The sequence below is a fragment of the Camarhynchus parvulus genome, chromosome Z (genome assembly GCF_901933205.1).
Source record: "Camarhynchus parvulus chromosome Z, STF_HiC, whole genome shotgun sequence".
In the NCBI taxonomy this organism is placed as follows: domain Eukaryota; kingdom Metazoa; phylum Chordata; class Aves; order Passeriformes; family Thraupidae; genus Camarhynchus; species Camarhynchus parvulus.
The window spans coordinates 62,770,254-62,792,757 of NC_044601.1; the positions used below are offsets into that span (position 1 = coordinate 62,770,254).

Genomic DNA, 22,504 nt, shown 5'->3' on the forward strand with positions numbered 1-22,504 from the left:
TGGGAGGGCTGTGGGTTGATCTTGGAGTTGGGGAATACTTCTTGCCTATAATTCACTCCAGGGGAGTGACCCAGTTGTGGTATTTATGACTTCTCCACTGGAAGATCAAAACAGATCTGTGCCCTCTTAAGGGGAACAGTGATACCAAATGTATGGCTCAGTCCTTGAATGAAACATTTGGTTCAGAATATTAGTCTAATGGGATGAGCGCAAGACTTAATCTAATACTTACATATATATATATATATATATATATATATATATATATGTATACTTCATTTTTCCCCTCCTCTTTCCTCTTCCAATAAGATTGTTCCACTTTAAGGAAGTTAAAATTGGAGTTTTCTAAAAGTTGTATTGCTTTGGTCTCCTGTCACCTGTGTTGTGGCAGCTGTTTCATCATCATAAAAGACTGAACTTTAAGAGCCTTCAGCAGCAGAAATTGCCTAAGTGCAGAGCAATAATATTTATTAGTCTAAGCTCATTACTTAATATTTTTGTGGAGCTTTTATGGAACCATGATTTCCAAGCCACGTTTTTTAGCATAGTTACAGGATCATCTGTGCATAATGATCTTCTTGCCTACGTGATACCAGAATAATTGTTTTTATAGCCTGCTCTTGAGGTGCAGAATAAATGATCATTGTAAGCCTTTCTCCCATTGTCATCTTTTAATCTTGATCCAATTATTTACGCTGAGCAGCAAGATACAGGGTGCCATGCCCCAGACAGAAAGGAAAATTTACGCCTGTAGTTGATATTTGAAAAGCCTCAGAAAAGGACAAACAGTTTTGTTTGGAGAAAGCTAACAAGAAAAATTATTCTTTCCTGGACTTGTATTTGACCAGTAAAGGTGAAAGAAAGATTAGTTTATAGATTAAGAAACAGAAAAGTTTTCCAGAATTTTCTTCCTGTCATGTCATCTAAGCTCTTCTGTCTGAGTTTTCTGTCTTCATGTCCTAGGTTTGAAGTATCCCAGTGAATCTTCATTATGGCTGCAGAGAATCAGACTGAACAAACCTAATTGTGGGTTCAGGCCCTAACTTTGTTCCTCCGTGCTGCCCATTAATGTGCATGTACTCTATTGAGACCAGTGTTTTTGAAAAAAAAAAAGAAGAGATGTATTGCATCAAGTCGTACGCACCTTCCTGTGTAATATATTGTAAACATTGTGAGGAAGTAACCTGTTTAAGGGTGGAGAGGATGTTATCCACTTACCCTCGAGATGGTGGAGAAGTTGGAGGTCAGGCACTGTGGTTATGGGCATATATTTTATTTTTCTCAAATTCTTTTCAGGGTAAGTGAAGAAAAGGAGGTGACGGAAGAGCGGCTGAAAGCTGAACAGGAATCGTTTGAGAAGAAGATCAGACAGCTAGAGGAGCAGAATGAACTTATCATCAAAGAAAGGGAAGATATCCTTTAAAAATATGTGCAATGGCTCACTGAAATAAAAAGTGAAGTACAGAGAAATAATTGTTCTAATTTATGGCATAGAATAAATCTGCATGTGCTGCCATTCAAAAGCAATCAGAGAGATGACTTGTCAGCATGTGACACTGGTTCATTTGAGCTTAAACTGCCATCCAGCTGTTCCTATGATGTTGTTTTGCTATGAAATAGATATTTGTCAACTAAAAAAATGACAATAAGGAATTTACACATTAAAATATGATTATAGATATTTTTTAAATATTCTGTTAGGTGGTCATAATTTAGTTCTAAAACTTGCATGGTATTCCATTTCTCTCCATGTCCAGAGAAAGGGAATCTACACTAAATGGATACAAATTAAATATATGTGCTAGGAGGTTTAGCTAGCTTGGACTTTCTGTTTGGTGTCGGGTTTGTTTGTATATAAAAAAGTTAGGAGATTCTCTTCTCTTGCTGACTGTGGCTTGCATTTCTTTAAGCTGCATATGCTTAGTCCCAATCCTGGAGTATCACATGCGAAGTCACTATTGCAGGAATTGATATTTTTCTTTCTGAGGTGTGACAGACCTTTACAAAATTCTCTCGTTCGTTTTTCTTCCAGATGTCTGATATTGATGCTTTGTTGTTAGATTCCTCAGAGGGCTAAGGATTGGCTGCAGTGGGATAGGGAAGAGACAGGACTGCAACTACAGGAAAAGCAAATAGTGTGTGATTCATTGGGAACTGCATTGCTGATAGGGAGGGTAGTAATGTTGTTCTAAAAAGCATGATGGAGCTCAGTGTGCAGTACTGTTTTCAGTCCTGAGCCATCCCCTGTTCAAGTTAAAAACAAAGTTAGTGACCAAAAGAGGCTGTTCAAGCTATTGGCCAGTGTTGAAACAGAAATAGAGATAATTCAGAAATTTAAACATGGATTTAGAGGAGGGTTCTTGAAAATTCTGGCAATGCTATTTCACAGTTTAGCACTGGAGGTGTAAGGAAAACAGTGCTTCTTTATGATGGAACTTGCTTGGCTTAGGAAAGGCATTCAGTGATGTGTGGTCTCTGTCAGGAGACCATTGCCCTGATGACTTAAAACATCCCTTGTAGCACAGTGGCACTTACTTTGTCTGTTTGTCCTAAATAATATACACGTCAACAAACTTAGCTGTCTGTGAACTGTTACTGGAAAGTATTAGATCTGAGGTATTTCAAGAGCCATAAGATATGTCAACAGCTCTTTGACATTGATTTCACTGAAGCCACTATTTTGTTGTATATTATGTCTTGTGTGTTCAGTCAGCTCATGAATGTGGGTGGGATGCATGTTCCTGATTTTTTGTTATTTATCTACACAAAGATTTCACAAATTCACATGAAGTTTATTTGGCTAGTGGAAAGTAGACATGCTTGCTTTTTTGTTTTGTTGTTTGGGGTTTTTTCCCTTTCCTTTTGTTTCTTTACCAGAAATAGATTGCACAAGCATGAATACTTTTCCAGAAGTCTGGTAGACATGGCAGAAGGTTAATGCATGCAATTTTACACTTCATAAAACTCTGTAAAACCTAGATATATAAAACAAGGTTATAATTTAAAACAATGTAATTTTAACTGCTGCAATACTTGCCTATCATACATGAATGATTCAAGATCTTCAGTGTAACTCTGATCACTTAATTTTTTAAAGCTTGTTGCAGAGACAAGGAATAGTAGAAATGACTTGCTGAGGCTGAATACAGATTATGTCTGTTTCAAGTACAGCAACTTGAAATTCCTTAATTTCTTCTGGAATATAGTGTCCACTTTCAAATAAGATATCAGGGATATAATACCTTAAGAAAAAAATTTGAAACCTGTTAAAATCAATTTTATCTTTTTTTTTTTTTGCCCCACATAGCTAATTTATTCTCTATAAGATAACTTTCTTTACTGCAGTATTTAAAACTACCCTGCAGTAATAAATTTGGGCTTCTGATATAAATGCAGCTATCCAGCAAAGTGCAATTTCAGCTTGGTAAGGGTTTAGTTCACTTAGCATGGAGACTGTGTGGGTTGTTTTCAGCTTCATGTTTTTGTTGTTTTTTTTTTCCCTTGAGATTCTTGGAGGAGAAATATTCTTTGGTGCTTGAAATCCCTATTTTGAGGAAAATCCATCCTTATTTTGTTGTGGTTGATTTTTTTACCACTGACAAGCTGTGAAGACCCCTCAGTTCAAATATGCTGCTCATGAACTGTGAAGCTTTGGGGGAAGGGAGATGGGTGGATATGCAAAGATCTCACAAAAACTTTGAGTAACTTATCAGCATTTAGAAAACAGCCTCTGTCTGCAGCCCACATTTACTTTGGAACTGCTCAGTGCTGTCTGGGTAGTGAACAACAAATAAAATTTCATGCAGATTTAGAAGTCAATTCTACCCTTCCTTGGCAAGTGAAACTTTGGAAATTGAGTACTTAGTACTAGGGCATGCTGTTAATGGAGAACAACAGTGATGAGCATACTGTGAACCATAAATAGTCCAGCCTATTGCCAGGGTTGCCAAATACTTAGTATTGTATTACAATACTAAGTATTTGGCAGTTATCACAGAATTAAGGAAAATTAGGGATTTCAAGTAGTCAGTTGGTCTACACCTTCTTCCTTAAAAAAGTATTAAGGCCTATCATATTATTGTATAATTTAGTCAAAAGTAGCTGTTCTGGCTTGGTTTATGTCATGACATTTACATTTCAGACTGACTGCTTTCAAAAGAATGTGATCTGAAGTGTTTCAAAAAAATGTTCCAAAACCAAAAGAGGATCAAAACTTTCTTTTGTTTGTATTAAACTCTTTTGCTTATAATAAATGGGAAAGTTCTAGTGCTGCTGTTAGAAGATGTGGCACTTAGTGGTGTTCAGGGACGCATGCTGGGATGACAGCTCTTGCTGTTCTTACTAAAATTTGCTCAACTGGACTGACCTGGATAATCCAGTAACAGCTGCTCACACTCCCTTGATGCCCTCCCCAGTGAAAGCATCCTACAACTTTGAAGATGATAGAGTGGTGGGGAAAAATATCACTTTCTGAAAGTGAAGTTGATGTAAAAGATTAAGAGGCAAAATGTAAATGGTGTGTGTATCCGTTAGGGTTAATAAGAGCCAAGGTGGCGGCAGGTGACCTAAGATCAGTCAGACAATTGTAAGACAGCTGATGCAAGTGGGAATGTGTCTGTTTAGAGTGTTCAAGCACCCTCTGAACTTTTGAAATAGAATTTGGGACTAAGTTCATGTGAGAATTGCCATGTATCACCTCCTGTGGTGTCTTCTACAGCACCTACTCTTGGTATTGTTGTTCTCTTTGCTGCTGTATGGTGGCTAAGCTGGTTCTAGTGGCAGTCTAGATTCTGGAATTGGCTTTGGAGTGTGTGACTTGCAACTTCCTTGTTCTTATTTGTGTTATTTCATTTGCATTTTCACAGTAAGGCATGATCAGTGTGCACCGTGTTATGCACTTAGACTACTTGTGCTGCATCTTTTTCCTCTTCTGCTAGGAGCTGCTAATAGAAAAGCTTTTGGCTTTTCTTTTTTTCCCCTGATGTATTTTCAGGCACCTATTATTAATTTAGGTCCCAAATATAATTTAATTTAACAATCAGGAAAATATCCTTTGTAAGATGTCCCAATACTGTCATGATATATGTCTTAGGAAAAAAACTATAATGAGATTATTAAGAAACAAATACTACTGATACCTTCATAGCTCAAAGAAATTATGTTGTGGTCTTTAGCTTTTCTTGTTATCACCATTAGGGATTTTTTCCATGTAAATTTGATGCGGTTGCATAAATGAAGAAGAAAAAGCAGCTATAACATTTCTGTAAAGACTTACTAATAGGTGAAGAGGAAACTTATTAAAAAATTTTAAGAATTGGTTATTGAATTCTAAGCTCTGTTTAAATTATTATTATATAGACAGGGAATAGGCAGATAAGGGAAAGAAGAGATTCTGTTTATTACAAACTTTTTTTTTTTAGTCAACTGAACTATGCTACTGTTTTGGTTTATATTTGGAATGCACCTTTTCGTTGGAATTATTTTCTGACTGAACATAGATTTACAAAATGGTTTGACCTTGAAATATCATCTAGGTCCAAACCCCTGGATAGGGACACCTCCCAGTAGACCAAGTTCTGAAGACCCAGACAGATTCACACAACAAATCCTGTATGATTTACTTGGTTAGTCTTAAAATTGATCACAGACTCTGTTTACATATGTCCTTAATATTATAGAACTACTTAATTAGTTGGTTTTGCATGCAGTTAACATGAATATTAATTTAACTAAAACAGTTCATTTGCTTATAGTGTTAGTGAGACATAGAATATTAATTTGCTGGAAGAATAATGAGCTTTATAACTATTATGTAGAGACTTTAATAAAATGGTTTTAGTTTTGCCATAGTGCTGTTCATTACATAAGTCTTGCATACATAAATTAGGGCCACTTACATATTTTCTCCTTTTCCTATCTTAATGTGTTAATGTAAAATTAGTAGTATTTTTCAGAGGAAAAAGAGTTACTGGCTTGCTTAATGCAAAGAACAAAATGGTAGAAAAAGGAGATATCAGAATATGGAATTTACTTGCTGGTTCTGCCTTGTTTTCCCTATAACGTTAAATCTGATCTTCTGAAAATATGAACACTTCTGCTTCCTTTCCTTTTTTAATCAGAGCCACCAAGTTGTCCTCATGGATGAGGGAGCAAAGATGATCTTGCACAGAAGGGCTTTGGCCATGTACTTTGTTGGATGTGTGGTCCCAGTGTCCTGTGTGGCAGATTCGTGTGTGTCTGCCTCCCTGGGGCTGCTGTTGGCAAGGGGACAGTCTGCGCTCAAAATGTCAGCGCCGTGTCAGGGTGAGGTGGGGCACAGATATTAACACTGCAGTTTAGCATCTATGTGAGAAAATGGGTCCCTGCCTTGCTGTGCCCCCACCCCTTCCCCCGGAAAAAAAAGGTAAGAAGAAAATTTCTATAGAACAGGAAATTTGCCATTTGCAGGAAACTTGTGCTTTTTAAAGTCAAGCTATTTATTTAAAACTCAGTAACAATTTTAGAGATTAACTTTGGCTGAGTCTGTTCCTGACTGTATAGTTTCTGACAAGTTATGAACTGAGGGTTTGAAATGACCGTCATTATTTTTCTTTTATTTCTTAACTTGGCTCCCTCAGCTTATCATTTAAAGTTTTTTCCCTTTCTATTTTTCATATGTGAATGCATACTATATATCTTCTTGTGCATCATAATTTGTTTGAAGGTATGTGAGGAGAATGGAGAATTAGTATTTTGCTCCTTTCTTCCATTTTATCCAAGTACTTTACTCTTTGAAGGTGTTTCACTTACTGTTATTTCAGGTATCCTACTAGTAAATGTTCCTAAGCAACCATTGTGGTCTGTTGAAAAAAAGCTGCACTTATTAAAAAGTCCCTGAATATTTATATGCTATTCTGTAACTGCAGTATTGGTTAAATAATGTATGTATTTACGAACTGAAATGTAGAAGAATCAGTCAAGGACTATTGGGTAAATAAGATATTTTGAATTTTTCATGAACTTTTAAACTAAAACAAGGTGAAACATATTGTAATGTTGAGTATTCAAATGGATCAATGGCTGGAGATTAATTTGAAGCTTTTTGTGCTTAATCCTAGTTAGTGCCTTGTAGCACAATCTAGCAACACTGTCCATGTTATGAAAATACCCAGAATCAGCAGGCAGCATCTAAGCGGTGAACAACAGTCTCTGTAGAATATGAGCCAGACAGGCTTTTTGCCCTAAACCTCTGCACTCAGTGGTGCAGGATTGTCTGTGAGATGGTACTGTCAGCATAGAAATACAGCTGTGGAATGGGAGAAGCATATTTGCTCTGTTTTTTATACCAAGGGTGGAATGGTGTTCTGTGTGTGTCTGACTGAAGCGGAGATGTTCCCACCCAACAGCTCTTGTATAGAATTTCGGAGTTCCCCTGAGGTGAGTGTTGAGGGCTAGTAGCATTCTCTCATCTCCCATGTTTCATGACATTTTTACATTGTGGTGATCTGTACCTGGTACTAGAGACGTGATGATTTTGAAACTGAATAAGAGCTGGAGTTCTGCTCTGCCAGGTTGTGGATCCCCATGGGTAGCTCTATGCTTCGCAGGCAGCCTGTCTCCCAGCTCTGGGTATCTGAAGCACAGGTTTATGATATTATCTATATTAACTGTCTTGTGGGCATGACAGAACTGGATATGATGATGGGCTGCCCTTGTCTAAACTAAACAGGAGAAACCTGTCATTGGAAATGCACCTTCAGCCATGGCAATCTCATACATCAATATCAGGTATTTTAAGAAAAAAGGTGAAGTAGTCCAGGTAAAAAAAAATAATTCTGTGGAATCAGGCTGGTCAGTTTAAGTGTCTCAGGTGAAAGACAAATCTTTCTGCATTTTCCAGATCCTTAAACTGACCAGGCTACTTACCTGACTGAATTTGACCACTGGTTTTGTGGTTATTGCTGAAACATTTGGCTTTAGGCATGTGAGCTTTCAAAGTGATGTTTGAGTTACATTTTTTCTTTATGACATTTTGCTCATTTGGAAACAAAGACTGAGTTCTTTTAAAAGGAGGCACAAATGGGAAAATGAGATCATTAATTGTTGAAGCTGGTACTGTAACAAATTGACTAGAAATGTGGATTCAGAGAAATTGATGTACTTTATCCTTCTAAACTAAATGAATTCTCCATCTGCTTCAGCTTCTCAACTATAATGAGGACGTAGGGCTGACTCTGCTATTGGTTTCTCTGTCTTCCTGCACTATTTTGGAAAGTTTAAACATTTCTTGCATAATTAAATACACTTTCAATAAATCAATCTCATAATAATTGTTGTTCAGGAGAGTTCATTATTCAGTTCAGTCTTTTAAATTACTGTTCTTCTTTAAAGGATTCTTCTGACGTAATGGCTTCTTCTAAATCCATTTGCCATGCTCTAGCTTGTAATTACTTTAGATTTGAAGAATAAAATGAATGACTTTATTATTAATCAGTAGCAAATTTGTCTTACTGTTTTTAGAGTGGTCTTCACTCATGAAATAGTTTTAATGGTCTAGATAGCAAAACACTTCATACCTCTCTTTCAACAGAGATTTAGTGAAAGCAATCAGATAGTTTTGTAGGGTTTTTTCTTCACTGTCTCTCCCATCAAACATTTGTCACAGTGACTGTCATCATGTGTTTGCTGTTGTATTCTCGGAGCTGCTGGCCTTCCGAAAGCCTTGTTTTGCTGCCTGCTTTTAAATTGGAAGTTTTTCAGGCTAGGCTAGACTTCATTTTTGCCTTGTGCTGTGGGGAGTACATTGCACTTAAGCATAGCATTAATTTAACGTTAGCTTTTACGGTGGACCTTGGCCTGTGAGAACTTTGTCACTGTTCAAGCATGATGAAAACAGCATTTGTTTCTTAACCCCTTTCTATTGATGTGGGATTTCATGGTCCTCAGTGACAGTGCTTTTGTAGTCAAGAGTTGCAAGTCTGTGCTTTCCCATGGCAAAATGCCGTCTTGTTTTACAGCAGGTGAGACTGCACAGGTGACTGTCCTACGTTAATCTTCTCCATTTGGCATCAGTTCTTTGTCCATAGTCTCTTGTAGGGTTGTTCAGATCCATCCTTAATTTTAAACTGTCAGTCAATGCAAGCTAATATAATGCATTTTTAGCCTTGCTAAACTTCTTAGGATCTAGTAGATGTTACACTAATATCTCATTTCCATAGACTTCTTAGAAAATGAAAGTGGGTTAGTTGTAGAGTTACAGACATTCAGTCAATCTCAGCTTTTAATATCCTTAGGAATTCATTACTATAACAGCATTCTTGGTTTTGTTTCCTCTATCAGTTGTGATGTTTAATGAGGGCTAAGAATTTTGAATATACTGAGGAGTTGGAAAAAACATCCAAAGAGGAATGAATAGCATCCTTAAAGTCTCAATTCCATGGCTCTCTGGGAGGTTATTAAAAGTGTAAGTGTAAAACTGGATGGAATTTATCTGGATACAAGAACTTCATTGAAGATTTCCACATATGCCTTTTATCCTTAGTTCTATTGGCATTACACCTTCTTTGGTCTAGTTTCAGGAGTTGTAGTAGTTTTTCATTTCACATTTACAGTTTTCAGTTCAGATCCTCGTACATATGTGTTTATTTAAATGCATTTTTAACTGTGGAAATGGTAAGCTTTTGCTGATGGCAGTGTGGTCACTTTCACTGTGCATATGGCAAGAGATTTACATAAAGGTCATCCCCTTCTTGGGACACAAAATACCCCAGGGTTTATAGAGCAGGGAGTACAGTTGTGGTAATAAGGATTATGCTGCTGATAAGTTCCCCTCAAGGCCCACTGATGGTAATACCCCTATATTTTGTCTTTAAAGAAAACTGCTGAGAGGCAATAATTTTTTTTGTATATGTCCCATTTTCATTAATGCATGGTAATTGATGGAGTTGCAGTGACTTGTAACAGTAATGAGTTCTAAACATAAGAATGCACTCCTTTCTAATAAGTGAGCACTGCTGGGGTTTAAAAGCGTACTAAATCAGTTGCTTTAGTATGAATTTATTAGTTTTTTTCAGCATTAGCTTTAATAGTAGTTATTTACATAAGCGTACATCCCATTAACCGCCATCAGGGCTGGAAAACATGCTGAACTGTTCATATTTTCATATAATTATTGAACATAATGGTATCATTTGCATTTCTAAACAGTGATGTTTCTGTCAGGCTTGGAAATAGTGTCTTTACGCAGTCCCTATTTCACATCCACTTATTTGACATCGTTAAATTTTATGCTAATGTGCTTCCCTAGAATGTCATCAGTAGGACAGATGCTTGCACTTTAATATACAAATCAGTGATGCTTTTCCCTCCCCCTCCCCTGAACTGCAAAAGAAATAAAAAAGCATATCTGCACTTTTTAGATATAGTTTGTTTCATTCTAAAGAATATGTAAGAAATGAAACTTAGCTTTCACCCCCGTTAGTCACTTGCAAATGTTGTAATAACAGGTACCTTCATTCTGAACAGTGGGAGACTGTCCTCTGCCTGAAGGAGGAAGAATCTTCTAAAATTCAAGGCAATTATGTTAAAATAAAAATTGTAGCCTTGAGCTTGCCACCTGTGTAAGGTATGGAGTCTAATAGAGCAAACTGCCTGGTCAGGCAGTGGTCCATGGATTGGCTTACCAGGCAGCAGGGCATGGCTGTAAAGAAGATTAAGGGAGGGGGCAGTTTCACTTGCTAGGCTCTGTCAGCAGAAGTGCATTTTGACTTTTACATTGTCAGGTTTTTAGTCTTACACTTAAAATATTTTTTTCCTTTTGCAGACAGGTAGAGGTATATGACCTCTTGCCAGCTAAGTGTGGATGGTAGTTATTGTATGAACAACTGGGGCTGACTTTTTTTTTAATGTATGTAAGACCTTTAAGGTTTCTACTGAAGTCAACACTGAAAGCAGAGCATCAAAAACCTGAGCAACATACCAATAATTGTAGGTCTGAATGTGGAAACAATGAAATAAAAATAAATAAATATAATCAGCAGTACCACCAAACCCACACTTCCTTTCTTCAATTTAAAAATGAAATTAGTATGTTGCATTCGGTTCTGTATGAATTTTTCTCAAGATGACTTGCTTACTATTGCAAGTAGAGTGCTAAAGGTAGAGCAGGTGTGTGCAGCCTGCAGTATGCAGGCTGGTCACAGGAAAAAGTAACTGTTGGGATACAGAATATGTTGCTTATGAGCCAATATGACCCATGTTATGGAAATCCAGTGGATCTCCAGCTCAGTTCTCTGCATTTCCTGACTTACCAGGTGTGGCACCAGGCAGTTCTCCTGTTTTCTTTCCTACTCACCTGTTTAAAAATTTGTGGTACTGCTTGCTGGCCTTTGTGTGACATGAAGGTTAAATGTAAGCAGGTTGCTCAGTTATGGCATTTCACGGACACACTCTGAACTTTTTAAATAAAAGAAAAAATTTTAGGGTCAAGGAAAAGACTGAGAGAAGTATATTACACAGGTTTTGTCGTTTTCATTGTTTTATACATAAAAAATACATGTTAAAGAATGCCTTTCTTAAGTCATGTCTTAAAAGAAGGTTGGAAGGAGGCAGCCAAGTAGAAAAAGGTACTTGGAGTGAAATGAAAAGGCATATTTTATGCATAAAGGGCCACGTGAGCAAACTGGAGATATACTCTGATGGGTTCTGGGCTTATGGTGTCTTTAATTATAGATGATTAACAATTTGCTAGTTGCTTTGCAGACAAGTATGGAGACAAAAATCCCTGCAGGGAAATGCTTGCAGTCTAAGACCTCATTCTGGTGGTGTGTGTAGAGTTGTGTTTTAAGTCATGAAACGTAGCAATATTAAAACAACAACAAAACATTTGCTTTCATTATGTCAGAGAGAGCCATCGGAGTTTTGAAGGATTTCTGTCAGAGTTTTGAGCTTGCAATAGGGCAACCATTTTATAGCAAACAGTTTGGAGCCAGCTGCTTTTTGGTACACCTTTTAATCACAATTAAATATGGATACACCAATGTAGACTAGCAAATGGGTGAGATGTGCTAATTTCAGCTGTGAAGTATTGGGGAATTTAAAGAGAGCACCTCTGGCATGCAGAGCAGATTGTTATACTGCAGAGAGTCTGAGCTGACCTCTTGTCAATGTCTCATTTAAATCCTGAAAAGAAGACTCTAGGTAATTGGCAAGAATCCTTATTTTAATATGTGGCCATAAAAAGGTAACATATGATGATTTTTAACATCAGAAGATTAACATTTTACCTTTAAATAAAATATGATTAACTGGTACAGAATTAAAAGTAATAGAACTGAAATATTCAAACTATGACTCTGTGGTGTCAGATTATGCGTTGAGTGTGACAGTTTAAGTACTGAAGTGATTTAAAAAATGAGTCAGCTGAAGGATGTATATCCCAAGTAGTGAGAATAAAATGGAATAAAACAATTGTAGCTATCAAAACTTTCTCAAAATGTCCTGGCTGAATGAACCAGGAGACCAAAGAGTGATGTTGTTTACAGTGACTGAGTCTTGCCCAGGTACCAGTGCAGATGCAGCAAGGGAATAGTGCATGCTGTAATGGCATCCTAATCTATAATTTTAACCCACTAAGTCATGATTATGCTTAAATTTAGTGCCCAGGCCAAGGCTCTTCGTGGGTTCATCTACCTTCAGGAAGGTTCAAATTTGATTGATTTAGCAATGCTTTTTTTCTTTCAGTAGTTTGCAGTCAGCCAGGCTTTTTCTTATCCCTGTACAATTTCATTTTTGATAGATTGGCACATGTTTTAATATATGAAGCTACATGTTTGCCATCTGAATTTCTTGGTGTCACCGTTTGGAAATGTGAAAATGCCATTGTGAAGGTTTGTCATTTGACTTCTGCATATTTTAAGTCCTTGTTAGTAAAAATGCTTTTTTCCCCCACCTAGTAGTTCTGTAAACTCAGCTTGGAATTTGACAATAAAGTGGCATCTTGCTGTCTTCTGAAGTTCTGTAAATTGATTTTTAGAGTGCAATTTGGGCATTTAGTAATCTTCTTGTAGGGGTTGTTTTTGGCATGTTTGTGCACATTAAACTGTGACACTTTGAAATTGTGTAGGAAGAATCAAGGGGAAGATTGGAATATGTCTTATTCCAAAATGCAAAAATAAAAGAAGGGGTAAAGAAAATGTGTTATGGTCACAAAGATTGGCAGGTCTAATTTTGTTTACATGCAGAGAACAGGATACTGAAGTAAGTGTGTTGCTTTCAAGTAGTTTCTTCAGAGACTAGAATTTTCGTAATTATATAAAAATGCAAGCAAAGCATTTAACACCCTTTATAATACATTAACTCTTCCAGTGTGGATTTCTTAATATTTTATTATCTTCAGGGAGAAGTTTTGGGTTTCTATAAGTATTGCTGGACACATTAATGAAAGATCCAGGATGATTTTAAAGATGATTTTCAAGATCTCTTACTGGTTGGTGCAGAGTAAGACTTGAGTGAGCACAGCTTTTAATGTCCAGCCGTCGCTTCAGGTAACTGGACAAGTCCTGCATTGCTGCATTATTGCTCTGTTTCATTGCAAATTACCATATTTAACTTGCCATTGCTCTTTGCTTTAACCTGCTAATAAATCTACTGCATAAATTTTTCCTATGAAAAGAAGCAAATTAAAAATGAGGAATATCTATTTTCTAATTATCTGCAGAGAGAAGTGATGGGAGCAAATGAAATGAACTTGCCTTCAGGACCGAATTTGATTATGGGAAGGATTGCCTGGTGTTGTCTCTGGTAGAGTGGGGCTAGATTTGGTAACCCAGAAAGGCTTGTGGTTTCCCCAGAAAGCCATCTGGGTATTTCCTGGGTCCATCTGCTCTGATGCGCACACAACCTGTGAATCCTAGTTGATTTTAATGAACTGTTTATATTGAACTGCTCTCGTGTTGGCATGGTTCATGTTACTATGTTACACTTGTCCTTTTCAGAAACAACTACAGGACAGTGCAAAGATTTCAACAGCAATATAATTGCATTGTTCCGACTGGACATTGAATGCTTTGGAGATTCTCCTGGCTCATCTACAGGGAACAGATGACTATCAGGAACCTTCTGGCTCTTTCAAACAATCCTCTTAACATATTTCTGTTCCTAAAGCTGTAAATATCTACCTTGGTTCATTTGTTAGTTCTCTTCTGTGTGCCATTTTTTAAGGATCAGTGTTTTAGAAGAGCTTCTATTTTTTTTTTATGACACCTCCTAATTTCCAGGCTAGACACAGTAACAGCTAGCTTAAACATGCTTGTTCTTGTGCCAGTGTTTTGCTTAAATAGATCTTCCTCTCTTTCATGTTTATGTAGAAGGGATTAGAGCAATAGACGTTCCCTCTTTCAAAGGGAAAAGAGAGGACAAAGTGAGAGAAGTTTCACTTGTTGTTGTATGAATGATGGGAAGTCTTGGCTTCTGGATTAGAACAGGCCAGATATCTCAGTGGAATGGAGCAAGGCTGAGAAGGATTGTATGACTGAAAGGTCAGAAAGCTTAGCAAAGTCAGAACAGCAGTGTGGACTAATTGGGATTTGTTTGCTTTTTCTTGCCTGTAGAAGTTGTCTTGATGAAGTTCATCTTTGCAAAGCTACACACAGAAAAACTTTTGATTGGTGTTATAGAAAGTCCCCAAAGGTCAGATTAAATGCACATGTATGTTATGATTAAAGGTTGGTCCACTAGAGCAACTGAGATAACTGAGCAGACTAATTACAGTGTGACTTTAAGTAGGCCTCTTGACTTCCCCCGTGGCAAAGGTGTCTTCTCAATTCTTCCCGTTAGGAATTCTGTTCAGTCTTCCTTTATCATCAGCCAGGGACACACAACTGTGGGTGTTCTTCTGTTTGTTGCTCAAGGACATTGCACAGTTGTGAATGGTTTAAATTTTTGGAAAAAAGGCATCATGTAGCTGGATTTGCATTAACTGAGTAGCTAGTGGTGTCTCAGAACTGTGAATGTTGTTGCCCACAGTAAAGTCAGGGTTTATTTCCCAGCATTATGACTTTTGCCTTTTAAATACCAATAATAAAGTAATCAGAGGTTTGGGACATAAATCTGCAACAGATTTATATTTTATTTGCTTTTTGTGTTGTGAGTTTTCACTGTGCATGAGGAAATAAACCTGGCTGAAATAATTCTGACAGAAATTACAGGACAACTGATTATTAATTCAAAGTTGCTAAATGCAGTCCTTGGGTGTTTATTTGGGCTCCATCTTTGCCTTCATCGGTTCCTCTTTCAGATGATATGCTGCTTTTTACCATTGCCATATCTGTTGCTCTTTGTAGACACTAAAATATATTCTTACCTCATATTTCATAGAAACATTTGAAAGGAAAGCTGTGCAATTAATATCTTATTGAATGAGTCATTATTTTCTGCTGGTCCTTGAAATTAAGTAAAGTGTGGGTAACTTGAGTTGCAGGAGCTTTGCACTGCAGCTTGTAGTTTTGACATAAAAGTACTATGGGCAAGCTGAATCAGTGGCATTTTGTCTCTTTTATATCTTTTGGCCTCAAGAGCAACCAAAAATGTGTTTGTGAGCTGTAATAAAGACTGGTTCTTTCCCCTCGCTCTCCCCTCTGTCCAAACTGCATTGCTTAAGGTGTTCTACTTCCTTTTTCTTTCAATGTCAGGAATTTTATTTTAATAGGACTTGTGAAATCTGGAGACTTATGGAAGATTACTAAATCTGCCAGAAGTTTATAAGGCTCATGAAAAGTATATGAGATTATACATAAACTCCTTTTCACTCTTTGGATCTGCTTGCTAGATGATGTGAATCTTCATTCCCTAGGAAAGAGGCTTTCTGCTCAGTATATTCTCCAAATTTTCCTGGAAGATAATTAGTCTAACTGTCTTTGAAGTGTGTTCCTTAATGTGAATCTATTTTTCAATGCTGTGTATTTTGAAAGGGTTATGTTGTGTATTTGCTGTAAGTTGATTCAGTTTGTGTTACTTTGTCATATTTTGTATATTTTGGAATTTAACAGTACCTTTTCATGTCTGCTTGTCATTGAAGATCGTTCTTAGTCAGGAGCAGTATGGATGTAGGAGGAGGCAGGAAGTTTCAAGGGAAGGCACATAGTGATGTGAAGCACAAAAGGCCTTGTTGTTTCTTTGGGGTGCTGCATTGGAGGACAATGGACTCTCCCTTGTGGACTCTAATTATGATGTTACATCACTTGAAGAGAATTAGGGATGATATCTTGGAGTTTCCGCTCCATACATTCTGAAAGCATCATGCTTCTGGATATGTTGTCTCTGGGACTTTCTGATATTCTTCCTAAATAATAAATGTAAGGGATGACCTGCATGGTGCCCATGCAGCATAAGCTGTAGTGAACTCCTTGGAGAGATTTGCTGGAGGCTGGTTTGCTCAATCCTGCTTCTCACCCTTGGCAGTGTTTGCCTTGCCCACCTTGATCCCAGTGGCCTCTCTGATCCAGTGCTTTGGGTGGGCCTGCAGCTGACCCCAGTGTTCAGAGAGCTCCTTGTGTGCCTGTAACATGGGCACGTCCAGAAAGGAGCACAGTAGCCAGTCACTAGATAAATCCTCAGTGCAGCTCATGGAATCCTTCTCTCCTGAGGAGACTCAGCTATAAATTTATGTGAATGCACACAGTATTTCTTTGCTATTTTTCTGCTCATCTCCCGTTTTTTTGTCAATTGTATGATAGTGAATATACAAAGAATGGATAAACTGGGTTAGTAGTACTAGTTTATTGTATAAGATACATTTCCCCCAAATTTGTTAAAATTTGTTGTTCATCTTTGGGATTAGGGTGCTTTGATCTCAATTTTATCTCAAGCAGAGTCAGTCTTCTAAAGTCAGCTGGGTAATGGACAGTAGTTTTTCCATGCTTGTAAACTTGTACCAGAACAATCATCATCAGAACACTTTTCTTTGTTATGGACTATGGACATAATGGTTTCATGTTTACAAAGCCAATTTGAGAATCAAATGTAGTATTAAGCCTAGTGCCAAGATAAGTCTCTGGTAACAGGAGAATAATTCACTGTAACATTATTGTACGTTAAGCTGCACTGAATGCACATTAATAAAACAGATACATAGAGGGATGGTGTCGCACTGCAGGATGTTTGTCAGGTTGTTTTCATTGGCCTGACAGAACTCCAGTATGAAAGGTACAGAGTGTGGACAGATTCAGTAATGAACTTGCATACCAAATCATCTGTTGGAGCCCTGGTCAGCTGGGAACAGACGTGCTGACAGACATGAGACTCCTAGTATAGCCATGTGGTGCTTTGTCTTATTTAAAACTCAGCTGGCCCCTTGTTCTGTAAGTTTAATAGAGATGTAGCCTCTATTGCCACAATGCCAATTTTGCTGCAGTTTGTCCTGCAGAATGTTGAATGCTATGTGCCTTGCTCTCTGAAAAGGATGCATTTGGAGTCTTGAAAAACACGGCAATGCTCAAAGCAAATTTTGTTAAAGATTCATTTACAAGAGGAGTCTCCCACAGTTTTTAGAGCCTTGAACAGACAAGGGTTTGGTGAATAAGCTGTTATATGCAAAAATTACAACAGAATTTATAGTGGTTAGACAGCCTTGGTGCAGTGCTAGGAAATTGTTGTTAATTGATCCTACCGTTTTATTATGATGGATCTTGTCTAGAAAAGAAAACAACTTCTAACATCTTATATATTTTATTCTTTCTTTTTCAGTTATTTCTTAGATTAGGAATAGAAATCTCCTCCATCAGCTTTTGGCTTGTATAGTAGTTGTTCTTAAGCAGACATTGAAAATTAAGTGAATTAAAGGCAAGCAACAATTTTTTTCATGTAGAGCTTATCAGCATTTTAAATTTCTATTTTGCAGGCATTGTTAATACTTTGAGATGCAATTTTGTTTCACTAAAATGTATTTCAAACAAATTCAAAGATGCCATGTTTTGGTGTTATGTTCTTTCAAGACATAGTGAGAGACTCATGTTGTGATCCTGCTGTTCTGATGATTGTACTCTGACATAATGGAAGTGATTTGTTTTTTGAAACTCTGTCAGTCTTTCATTGCTACATGCTTGGTGTATCAATACTGAATCAGTCACACAATTAGACTTTCAGCTACTGATGAAAAAAATAATGGTTTTTTTAATACTGAGCAAAACTTGACAATTTGTGATGAAACTTTGACAAGCAACCAAACATTTGATGCAAAATGAAAATATTGTTGTCTTTGAAAAAAGGGAGGATTTTCTTAAATTTCAGCTATTTTGTTTTCTTCTTCTGTTTGAAAAATGATTTTGGTGGACGATTGGTGTTGTTAGCAGAATATATTAGAAAAAAAATCCTGAAGGAGATCTCTAGGCATCCTTTTCTTTTCCAGCAGAGGATGGATCATTATGTGTCTTCCTCTGTGGCTGCTAATTCTTTGTACAGGTAGCCTGAATTTAAGTTTAGATTTTCATTCTCATTTGGAGGCTTTGCTATAGCTGTAAGCCTTTGTCTAGAAATTTGAATTGTTTCTCACTCAGCAAATTAAGCTCTACAGTGTCCACTGCTGATAAGCTTTTCAAGCTGTCACAGGTTTCCTCTGTCCTTAGTTGTGCTTTATGAAATGCACTGCAGTTTGGGTACCATCCCACAGATTTGTGGTAGGGGGTATCAGAAATGGTGAAGTTGGGCAGATTTCAAAGGACTATGGGTATATTGTAGGGAAGGTGATGGGTAGGTTCTTTGATCAGCATTAACTACAATGCCAGTAAACCTCCTTTAACTTAGCTGCCATTAATTCAGCCCGACTGAAATAGCATTTAGAGTTAATGAAACTAGTTTTAACAGGATCTGCAATGCTTTCTGTGTGTGAACGTGTGACATTTTACAAGTGCATTGCAAAGACTAAATTGATTCTTAGAAGAATACATTTCTCTAGTCCAGACAAGACCTAATAGATCTTTTTCCTAGATAGCAGACTTAACTTTTTCCTAATTTTCTCTCTTGATTAAAATCCTGAATGGGGGGAGGTTTCTACTAAATGTCTGCTCAAAACAAGCTTAGAGAAAATGGAATGTCAGCCTTAAAAATGTCACTTTAATAAGGTTTGACAGGATAAGGTCCTAGAAGTCTCCTAATGATATATATGCAAGTGTGGAGTATGTATGCTTGCTGTATTTGGAATCAGTGTGTGCAGGAATGTATATTCCAAAAATATTGATGACTCTGTGCTGGGTAGACTGCTAGGAATGGGGGGCACTGGCAAAGGAAAAGGACTGGCAAATCCCAAGATACAGATGTGGATGAAAGGGAAAAGGATACTCAATAAAGACAGTAAAAAAAGAGGTATCAGGCTGTTGGGGCACAGAGGTAGATCCCCTATAAATGGGAGAAAACAGTTCTCATAAAAAAACCTATCTATTCATACTTAGATCTCATAAGGGAAATAGTATAGTGGTACAAAGGGATATTTATGCTTTTAGGCATGAAAATGGAAACAATTTCCTTTGTGTCTCTGTGTATGTGCACAAGCACTTGTACTATTCTAACATTTTTTTCATAGTGCTGACTATGTTTTTAACACAGAATATACTCTAGTTTTGGGAAGTTAGTTTTTGTCTATCCGTAAAATTCTGCTGACTTCTCTTTTGTGTCTAAATACTTGACTGATTATTGAATTCCATGCATTTATGCGTACTTCAGAAGTCTTATTTGACAATTAGTGTCTGGAAAATCAAGGAAAGGCACATGTCATGCATGTGCCACATATTTAAATCACACTTTAAAAAAGCCATCTGCTCAGCACTTCATTTTTTGGGCGTTCTCTGCTCTACAGAGAAATGTATCATTAATAAGAGTTCAAAACTAACTTAGGTACCTATTAGGCATAGTTTAATTTTATTGTGTGCGTGTTTGTGTGTGTGTTACCAGATGCCTATATTTCCAAACCAGTGGCAATTTAACCTAAACTCCTGAGGGTGTCATTTTGCAGCTAGTAAGTTAGCTTATAGAGCCTGGACACAGACAATAGAGCTTCACATTGAGCTGTGGGCAGTACCCACTCATAAAACTCAAAATTTTTATTTGTGATTGTTTTTCTGCTCTTATATAATTTGAAATTGGGTAACAATTCTTTGAAATAAGCTATAACTATTTATGTGTTTTAATAATACAAGGTTTTGCAATATTGTCCAACAGTTGTTGAATTTTTTTTTATTCTCTTGGTTCAGAGCAGGGACATTACAGTTATACTTTGTTTATCTGAAACTGTTATCTAAAACAATATTATGGCAACCAATTATTCTGTGTTTAATGTTGGTGGGCAAATTCCCCAGACCATCTAAGCTTGTTTAATATCCCCTTGCAGTGTTTGGACAATGGACTGATGTTATTAGAAACTATGAATCAAAGTTAAATTGAGGATATGAATCATGTTTAAACTGCAGAACAAAATCGTGATGATGTGAAAGTGCAAGTAAGTAAAGGAAACCACAGGATAAAATAATTGCAGCTCCTTGCTTAAAGTAGGTGCAGACTGGTTAAATCCTTCCTGATGGATGTGCAGCTTGCACAGATGATGCCTGCCCTGTGCTGTGTTTGGGCTGTGTTGATGTGACTCTGTTCTGGAAGCACCTGTTCTGCAGCCTGGCTGTTGGCTGAGCCAGTGTGGGGGTCCTTTCTCCTCCCTCACACCTGAAACAGGGATGGAGACACTGTAGATGGTCAAGGTGTTCCTACCTGCTGCTCACCTGCTGATCCCTTCTGTTAGCTTATGGTGCTGCCATTCCTACCAGAAGACCCTTGAGGATGATATGGAGAAGATGTAGGGGTTTGCAGGAGAAGCAGTCACATTTGGTTTTTAGATGAAGAGGAAAAAGGATTGAATAAGATGAAATTACTTTTACTTTACTAAGATTTCTGTGAATTTGATCAGTGAAGCTTGGGTTAGAAGAACAGAAATAATTATTCCTCAAGTGTAGAAATTTCTGTGTTTGCTTTCTTCCAAGGTAGTGCAGGTGATTTGGAAGCATTTCTGTATGAGGCAAAGTTTGCTTTTCCTGAAACATGCTTTTTTTGTTTTCTGCAGCTGTGGAATATTTTTGTTTTCTGTTGGCTGATAGCAAGTTATGTCTTTGTTCCTGCTCCTATTAGACTGAGTATTTTTAGTGTCCCACTGTCTTCTTTGAGGAAGTGTGTTTTGGTAAGAGTTGGTTTGAGCTTATTTAATGTGAAAACGTGCATATTTGAATATGCACAGATATGTGTTCAAATACTTAGCTAGCAGTCTTGGGCAGTAGGATATATGCATTTCTGCATCCTCTTGGATATATCTATTTCTGCATCCAGTTATGGATGCCCAAAGTAGATGCTTATTGGTGTAATGAGTTCTCTTCTGAACAGCACAGACCAGGTCCAAACTTAACAATTTGTTGTATCTAACTGCCACTAAACAGTGTGAGAAGTGTTTAATGCAAAAGCATGGGAGTCTGTCTTGTATTAAATCCAAGAAGTGCAAGGAAGAGCAATAAGAAATTTAAAATAAGGACATTAAGTGTAAGTCAAAGCCACATATCTCTTAAAACAGTAAAACTTCCCACGATCTGTGTGTTAACGGATTTTATGATTTTCAGTTGAACTCTTGATGCATGTGTGCTGATCTCTATGCAGAATCCTTTCAGTAATCCATGCTGTTTTCACTGCATTGGTTTTAAAAATGTTAGCTCTCTACAGCACTGAGCAACTGCATGGTAAACAAGCCTTTTTACTTATCCTTACCTTAGACTTTATGTGCAAGCCTTAATACCTTATTCATATAAGGTCTGACCTTTCCTACAGTTGCAAACAAACCTCCAAATAAACCTTGAATTATTAAACTACCCTTTATGTGAATGTAATGCAGTTTTCATACTATTTTATATTTCTCTTGCCTCCATGCTTGTATTACAAAAGTGCATTCAAATGGCAGACCTGTCCTTCATAAGCAAAATAGGTTTATCTTTTCCTAATTAGGCAAAAAATTCAGTCTCAAGGTTTTGTTTGACCAGAACTGAGATCCTATAATAAACATTATAGGCATAGAAGAGACTTCTGTTCACTTGTTAATGGATGTGTAGGGATCTGTTTCAAGTCATATTACAGGACTACCATAATAAACATTGAAGATTAATGTTACTAATTTAGAAGACAATCAGTGACAGAAGTTCATGTCTAGTAACTATGTTGTTTCTGTTTAATTGTGTGCATGTGTGAACAAAATATTATTGGGTTGCAGTGGTGTGTGTATTTTTATTTGCATTGTATTAGCAATTCATGATGGGAAGGTGAAACCAGCAGTCGTGGGCTGAGGAGCTGTTATGCCAGATACAACTTCTTCTTCCTTTAAAGGTGCCCTTTCTCTGGTAGTCAGCCTCATGAATTCCCAGTCTTGAATTTCTGGGGATCACTAAAGGAATTCTGGGTTTTGTGATGGGAGGGGTAGAGCTCAGTAAGTGAGAGTGAATGTATGAGGACAGAC

General features: G+C 37.2%; 1 protein-coding gene across 1 annotated transcript in view; it reads left to right on the plus strand.

Moving 5' to 3' along the window:
* The window catches only part of KIAA1328 (KIAA1328 ortholog), a 172,689-nt gene that overhangs the window by 18,500 nt on the left and 131,685 nt on the right, over positions 1 to 22,504 (plus strand). Inside the window, exon 5 of the mRNA XM_030968195.1 lies at positions 1,297 to 1,412. Within this exon, the coding sequence (XP_030824055.1) occupies positions 1,297 to 1,412 (116 nt within the window). The remainder of the gene's footprint in view (positions 1 to 1,296; positions 1,413 to 22,504) is intronic.